At 34.5% G+C, this 8279-nt stretch overlaps 1 protein-coding gene across 2 annotated transcripts in view; it reads right to left on the minus strand.

The window, feature by feature from the left end:
• The window catches only part of LOC119836448 (glutamate decarboxylase), a 36147-nt gene that overhangs the window by 17867 nt on the left and 10001 nt on the right, over nucleotides 1–8279 (minus strand). For both annotated transcript variants that reach the window (XM_038361775.1, XM_038361776.1), the window contains 2 exons: nucleotides 5714–5823; nucleotides 5274–5400 (listed from right to left, as the gene is read on the minus strand). In XM_038361775.1, the coding sequence (XP_038217703.1) occupies nucleotides 5274–5400; nucleotides 5714–5823 (237 nt within the window). The remainder of the gene's footprint in view (nucleotides 1–5273; nucleotides 5401–5713; nucleotides 5824–8279) is intronic.

Consider the following 8279-nt stretch of genomic DNA (forward strand, 5'->3'; position numbering starts at 1 on the left):
GTGATCAAATTTTTCTATTCTTTCAAAATTTCTCATTTATAAAGCATTTCAATGCTATAAAACTAAAAATTAAATTTAGGTAGATCAAATTTAAATAAGGCTACATATACTAGTATAGAATCATGTTATCTGTGGTGGAGACATGGAAGGCGCCAGCTTTCAAATAAAAAATCATAAATTTATACTGGGCGAACTGCGTAAACAGTTATGAGGTAAGAAACACAAAAAAAAAACGGTCACATGGAAAACCTTCACGTTTTTTGAAGTCGGTTAAAAGAAACGTATAGATTTAAAAATCTGCGACTGGGAATACTACTTTGCTATAAATAAAAATTGTAATAGTATATCGATAAGTAATATGTAATAATTATGATATAAAAATACTGTTTATATATTTTTAGTATTCCGCTGAAAGCATTTCGCAGTAAAGCACACATTATGGCGGGAAAAAATTGGAAAATGATAAAATTTCCACAACAATATGGCCGTTATCTGCCGACAATGGGGATAATCCCGGGCTGCGGTCCAAGCGGGGATCCATCACACAGACCCTTATAGGGTAATGGTAGTTTGATTTACGCGGGATAAAGAGTGAAGACTGTTTAACGGATTTTACAGGCGAATTATTGTAACTCACGTAAAATCAAACAAAAAATTAAGTTGGATGTTTTTTTAATTATTTACATATATGAAACAAAATGAATTATTATTTATTGCACACATGAAACATTAAAATAAGGAAAAAAAATAGGATATAACATGGATGGATGAACTCTTTATTTGCACCAATACAAAAGGACAAATATAAAAAGGACACAAACACACGGCACAATTGCGTACAAATAAGCGGCCTTATCGCTAAGACAGCAATTTCTTCCAAGCAACCCATAATTATTATAAAAACGAAGATTTGTTCGAACATCACATGCTATTATTATTTATTTCTTTTATTTTTTTTTATATATTAGACGTTGTCTTAATGATATGTGGTTTACTAACCTAACTTAGTGTTTTATGAGATTTGCTCATGAAACATCTCTTCAGATGTTCTAATATTAAGACGAATTGTTCTATTATCGAAGAGTATTTGTAATCTGACCGCATAAAATAATATAAAATCTGATTATTATTTTTTTAATGCAATCGAATCTATTTCCTTGGTTTTATAAACTATCGAACAAAATTCACATAAACTTCCAACAACAATTATTTAATTAAAAACAAGAACATCCCCAAAAAGTCGGACGCACGGTCACCCTCTCCCATAATCCAATGATTTGCGTAATATTAGGGCACTCTAGCTAAATCAAGTGGCTTTTACATCGGATTATGGCGCCATTGTTTTATTTTGGGGGCAAATTAAGCCCGGCCACGTGACTGACATTAATTGTGTAACTTTAGCGCCATCGCGAAGTGCCTCCAGCATGCCCCTATAAGGAATACTCTTATATAATAACAAGCTGCGCCCCGCGGTTTGACCCGAGTAAGGCCGTATCCCGTAGGAATATCGGGATTAAAAGTTGCCTATATGTTATTCCAGTTGTCCAGCTGTCTACGTACCAAATTTCATTGCTATCGGTTCAGTAGTCTTTGTGTGAAAGAGCAACAAACACACACACATCCTTACAAACTTTCGCATTTATAATATTAGTAGCTATCCTACTATTGCACGCCCCGGCTCCGCCCGGGAAGTCATTTATAGTTATTGATATGATAACTTTATAATAACTATGTGCGGTGGTGGCTCAGTGGCAACAACCTAAGACTTCAAAATCGATTAGTGGGGTTCGAAACTGGGCGAGAATGCAGGAAATAAACTTTTCAATTAATCTGCACATGCGGATAACATCAACACTGCTTAAAACGGTGAAGGAAAACATCGTGAGGAAACCGGCATGTCCAAGAATCAAAAAGTTCGGGGATATGTGACATCTGCCAACCCGCACTTGGCCAACGTGGTGGATTATGGCCTGAACCCTCATAGGAGGCCTGTGTCCCAGCAGTGGGAACATGGGCTGACGATGATATAATAACTGTCCTATCTTTGACCGCCTCCTCGGTACAGTGGTTAACGCGTGAGCGTAGAACCGAGGGGTCCTGAGTTCGATTCCCGGTGAGGACGCCCAAGAAAATGTGACAGTCTGGCAGAACACAGAAGGCTGATCACCTACTTGTCCATAAAGATTACAATATGAATGTAATACTTACTTATAAACAAGCAAATATATACACGCAGATTAGTAAGGTTATAAATTTAAGCGTAATAGGAATTATAATAAGTTGTTAACTATATCGCAATGTAAATAATTTTAAAAAATTAATAAAATTGTACACGTTTTTGATTGGATTGAGATCTGAATACAAAAGTAATTATGTTATCTCTAATATCAATGTGATATTAATCTCTTGTGTGTATTTAATTTTAAATAAAATGAAAAATTAAGAAAATCGATCAGTGAAACAGATGTATGTCATCTGCCCCATACCCCACGAGGGGACACGGGACTGCACTGTCCCATCTTTTAAGTTGAATCAAACTGCACATGGTGCGCAAATTTGAATAAAATCGGTTGAGTAGTTTATGTGTCCATCGCGGATAAACAACGTGACAGGTCATTTATATATAATACTAGCTTTCCGCCCGCGGCTTCTCCCGTGTGGTATTCGGTTATATCGCTTTCATCTCCCTATTTCAACTCCTTATATAAATATAATCTATGGCTGTGAATGACATTGACATTTGTGACTCGCGTTTTTTAAAATATACAAAATGTATATTTAGTACATTTTTCAATATTTCTGAGAGATTTTCTTACTATTTTTTTTCTTTATATATATAATGTTTAAAAACCTTCTCCTAATAATAACAAATACAACAAAAAAAGAATTAGTGAAATCGGTCCAGCCATTCACGCGTGAAGCCGTGACCAAAGAAAACGGGTTTCATTTTTATATATATAATAGAATATAGATTATAAGACTAGCGGTCCGCCCTGGCTTCACCCGTGGTACGTACTTTCTCTCCATAACATCCTTTCTTATGCCATAACAAAGAGAGAAAAAAAAAAACAGTCGAATTGGTCAGTTCTGTATTAAAACGCTTAGCAACAATTTGGCGATTAATTTTTATGAAAATTTTGGACGATTGTCGTTTTATTTCAAAAAGTTATTATTGTCATTTTACTCATTAAGTTAAGAACTTTCGATATTAGATTAAAGCTTTCTGATATCCATAGTAGTTATTAAAATCGCCTGTTCACACTTACCTGTATTCAAGTGATATATCTATAGATAAGAAGAAATAAACGAAAGAGGGTTTCAAAAATTCACAATCAAAGCAATAAATATAAAAAGAGGATGTATAATTATATGAAATGGGAGTATTTAAAAGTAATCGATTGATCCGAAAGGCAACAAACACAAATGTAAAATACTAAATCCCGAATACTATCTAAATAGCATGTATACATACAATTTACATGTCCTTAGACCTTTATGTAGCACCAAAACATGAATAAAATTAGCAGAAAATCAAACAATCTTCCAGATTAATAGTAATTAAGACGATTCTACGATAAAAGCGTGTTATTAGTTGGATAAACAGACTAAAAATGCACCATTACACGTTTGCGCTAAAATTATATTTTCAAAGTTTAAAGTCTTCTGCAAAAAGAATAAATGAAAGAAATCGTACAAATGCCTCCCTCGCTCACACTCCATGGAGCATATAATTCGACAATGCGGGCCGAGAGGGCTCCTTTGTAACTCCGCTATTTGGATGACGGTTGAAATCTCTTAAAACCTGCATAGTGCATGTGTAATCCGAGGTACTCTTTGTTTGATAGAAAAATAGAATCTTGTTGTGTTTTCTTGTGTTTGATTTCACGCGAGTGTTACATGTACACGTGTCAGTCTGCCCGCGACCACGCTCGCTGTAAAGTGTTCGAAGCGTCGGGATAGATCTTCGATCAATATGGGTTAAATCATATAAGGAATTAATCTTGTTTAAAACTCGTTAATAAGTCTTATTCTCTAAAAGTGGAATCTCTTGTATGAATGAAAACTGGTACACTATTTCTATAATAAAAAAGTTGACAAAATCGATTCGAATTTTAACCGATTGCAAAAAAGAGGAGGTTCTTTATTCGACAGTATTTTTTGTGTTTGTTTGTGTAATTCTTTAATGGGTGAACCGTGTTTGATGGTGCTTCTCTTATTCGAAGCTGTCATGTTGTACTATTAAAATTTGGTCTGGTTCTGACAATTTGAAGACGGTTTGTTATTTTTTGTTAATAATAATTATTAACTTTTTAAAAATTCTTATTTACTTTTTTGTGAGTACCCTACGGGGTTCGAACCCCGGACCTCTCGGTTCTGCTCACCTGTTAACCACTATACCTACTAAGGAGCAGGGTGGTAATATTGGTATTTAATGTAGTTAAATTTCTCACCCAGATACTAGATTTCTAGATTCAATAGGACAGGAATTAATTAGGCCACATGGACAAAGATTATATAATAGAGTAATAAAACTATTCTTCATTTATTAAGTTTCAGTTTAGCAAATGTAAAAGATACTATAGATACATCTACATCCGCACAATTCTCCCAGTCTCGAAGGACCATTTTCCAGCCATTACGTCCCCTATCGAACGCAGGGCCAAACAATTCAATTAAATGTACAAATGTTGCAGAATGATAGCTCGTGGCCGACAGCGCGGAATGATACACCAATTACTGATCAAATTGCGGACGTGGAAATGGGAATGCCTTCTCTGTTGGGATGAAACTTGGGATATGTACTCAAACTTAAAGTTGTCAATTTGAAAACGAAAACGCACTTGGAGTTTTATTCAATTTATAAATAAAGCTTTTTTTTGCTCGCGGCTTCATGCGTTAAATTCGGAGTAGTTTCTAGAATTAATTATAAATAAAAAGGTTTCTCTTGAATCACTTTGTCTATTTAAAAAAAACCCATAAAAATGCGATGTGTATCTTTAGAGATCTAGGCTGTATATAGAGACAGACGCGGAAAGGGCCTTGGCTTTATAGTATATAGTGAAACGTTTCGAAATTGCATCAGGGACATTAAGCTCAGATACTTCATTATTTTACGAGACCTTTTTCAACTAATCATCGTGTGGAAAAATTCTCGTTTTAATGTTAATGTTTAGAAGAAATAGGAAATCGATACTTCTTGTTTGACGTTAGAGAAAAAATATGTAATTTCCTATTATTTGACAGTTATTGTCAGTTTTAAAATGATGACTTACCTGTCTTCACCTGGTGTTTCAGCGTGGTCTTGCAGTCTTCCAACAGCTGCTTTAGAGGCAGGGGCTCGTCGGGCAGATGCAGATCTAGCATCTTCTGCATTTCCTCTGGCATTTTGAACTCCAAGATCTGTACAAGTTGTTTATATAAACACTAGCTTCCGTCCGCGGCTTTGCCCGCATAAAATTAGGATATTTACAAATGATGAAGTCATTGTCTATTCCTGTTTTATCCCACGGGAGCATTTAATAGAAATAAATAGCTATCAGCCAAGTCATATCCTGTCTGTATACCAAATTTCATCAAAATCCGTTCAGTAGTTTCAGCGTGATCGACGGACAAACATTCAAACAAATAAACTTCTAAGTCTTAACATAATATTTAAACTGATTTATCCGTCTCCTGAAAGAGGATAGACATACAAAAAAAACAGTTTATATACCTTTTCGTTCCTATCATTGACTTGTTGGATGAAGTCCAACAGCACATCGACGACCCGCGCCAGAAACTCGCGCGTCTGTGGGCTCGCGTCCTCGCGGTACGGCAGAATTGCTGTAACAATAACGATGCTGTTGAATAGTGAAAAACATATTATCTCGGGCTGGAAGTGCTTGTTGGGAAGCGAATATAGGTTATAGGTACATAACTATGTTGCTTAATGTTTGTATAATTTTAACATTGATTTATTTAAATTGTCTCATAAAACTGTTTTGTTAATTCATTTATCCATAGAATTTAATCTAAAATAATGATATATGTATTGTTATAAGTTCTTACCTAATGACATTTAAGAAAACCATTTCTTCATATCCGAAAAAATCGTGTGAAAAACTTTATTACTTACGTAAAGTAAAAACAAGATAAATTTGAATTAAAGATAACAAGGAAAAAGTCAACAAAGCTTTTTTTCATACGAAATTATGATTATATAATACTAGTTGCGCCCCGCGGTTTCACCCGCGTAAGTCCGTATCCCATAGGTATATCGGGATAAAAAGGTACCTATGTGTTATTCCAGTTGTCCTGCTATCTACGTACCAAATTTCATTGCAATCGGTACGGTAGTTTTTGCGTGAAAGAGCAACGAACACCCACACATCTTTAAAAACTTTCGCATTTACAATATTAGTAGGATAGGATTCTCTATGCATGAAGGAATATAACTCCGCGCGGCGCGCGCTCGGGCGAACCGACCCCTGTGATTAAAAAGTCGCTGCTTTTAATCCATCTCCCTTATGTCCAGGAATGTGTTTGTAGTGTGCCTGTGATTATTTTTATCCAACTTCAAAAGAGGAGGTTATCAGTTTCACTGTATTGTTTTGTGCGTGTTACTTATGACTGTTAACTGGATGAACTGGTTGTTATGATTCGGATTTTATTTGTAATTTGAAATCTGGTGCCTCTCATGTGGTCAAATCTTTTTTTGATTCAGTTCTGACAATTTGAAGGTCTAGTTTTTAGTTTAAAAATAATTGTATTTTATAAAAATAAGGAAATCAAACAGAAGGAAATCTTTTGTGTTTATAGGTATACTATTACGTACTATAAAAAGTCTATTGATAAGTATTGGTTTTTTAAATAATGTTACAGTATTAAGGTATTAAATACAATAATGATTTAATCACAGTATCAATTTGAAAAATGGTCACATATGTATGTTTGAATACTTACACCACAACAAAAGCAATAATTTAAACTGAATGATGACATAGCCCATTATTATTTCATTTCTATCTTAAATGAAACTTAAAACTTATACCATAATTAATGAAAATCTTTCTCAATACAAGTCCCATATTTTCCGAAATTATAAACATAACACGTCACATTGCACCGAGTTTTACTCACAGATGTCTCTGATTTGTTCCCATTTATAACAGAACCTTTGTTGCAACACCAACAAAACTAAACTTTATGCTCATACGAATACGTTCTAAAATCAATCAAACAAAATATATAATATGATGACAATGACTTCAATATCAAGTACAACCATTTTAGGATTCTATACAAGCAAATTACATGCGATTTTGTTCCGTATGTCCTAAACAATAAGGCTGTGTGTGATTTATACCGGTTTTTACGACAGTGCGGGTTGTATTGTGCTGGAATCAGTGAACACATTGTTCCAGTGAAGCATTGCTTGCCCTTTTGACATGACAGCACGAAATTATCGTCTAGAAATCCTGAATAATACTCGGAAACCCATTGTTTAGTTTTTAAAGGAAATTTTTAATGAAAATCTTCTGGTGCCTTTTTGACTTGGATTAAAATAGCAATTGCAGTTGTGTATTAAATATTACTTTACGTACGTTACGTTATTTTTTTAATTGTATTTTGCTATTGAGCCTCCTTGTGCCGTTGAATTTAAAGTTTAAATACTTTGATATGTTTAATAGAGATGTAAGATTATAAAGGTTTATTTAAAAATAAGAAATCTGTTCGAAAATAGGTTATTTGTTGATTAATAAAAATGTTTCTGAAAAATCAAAATAACCGTATAATGTAATGAAAATTCAAAAAAACAATATAATGTTGGTTTTAACTAGCATAACGAAATTATACTACAAATTCAAATTTTTCAATGCCATAAGCGGGTACCTGAGCTGGTGGTTCACCCGATGGTAAGCGATCACCACCGCCATGAACATTCGCAGAAGTAGTGCTTCTGTGAATGCACTGACGCTTTTAAAAAGAAAGACATAATATTGACGACCAGAAAGAAGAAATGGACGGGGAAGGCGAGAAAAAGGAAAATTGCCACCGACTTATCAATATACCCCCAAATAACGGTAAATACGAAAGCTTTCTCACGCTTAACATACTTATACATTAACGTTAAGTACAACAAAATTCACTTCACACAAACCCGACCCTCCTGCGGGGGCGAAGCGCCCCGACATAATCCGGCGTTAATACTATCGCTCGCCTGTCATAGTCCGGTCAATTTAGACATTCGAAGTTACATAAAGTCCCAACAAGCTGAATTTCTGTGAAGTTGTTTAAAA

This window comes from Zerene cesonia, chromosome 24 (assembly GCF_012273895.1).
Source record: "Zerene cesonia ecotype Mississippi chromosome 24, Zerene_cesonia_1.1, whole genome shotgun sequence".
Taxonomy (NCBI): Eukaryota; Metazoa; Arthropoda; class Insecta; order Lepidoptera; family Pieridae; genus Zerene; species Zerene cesonia.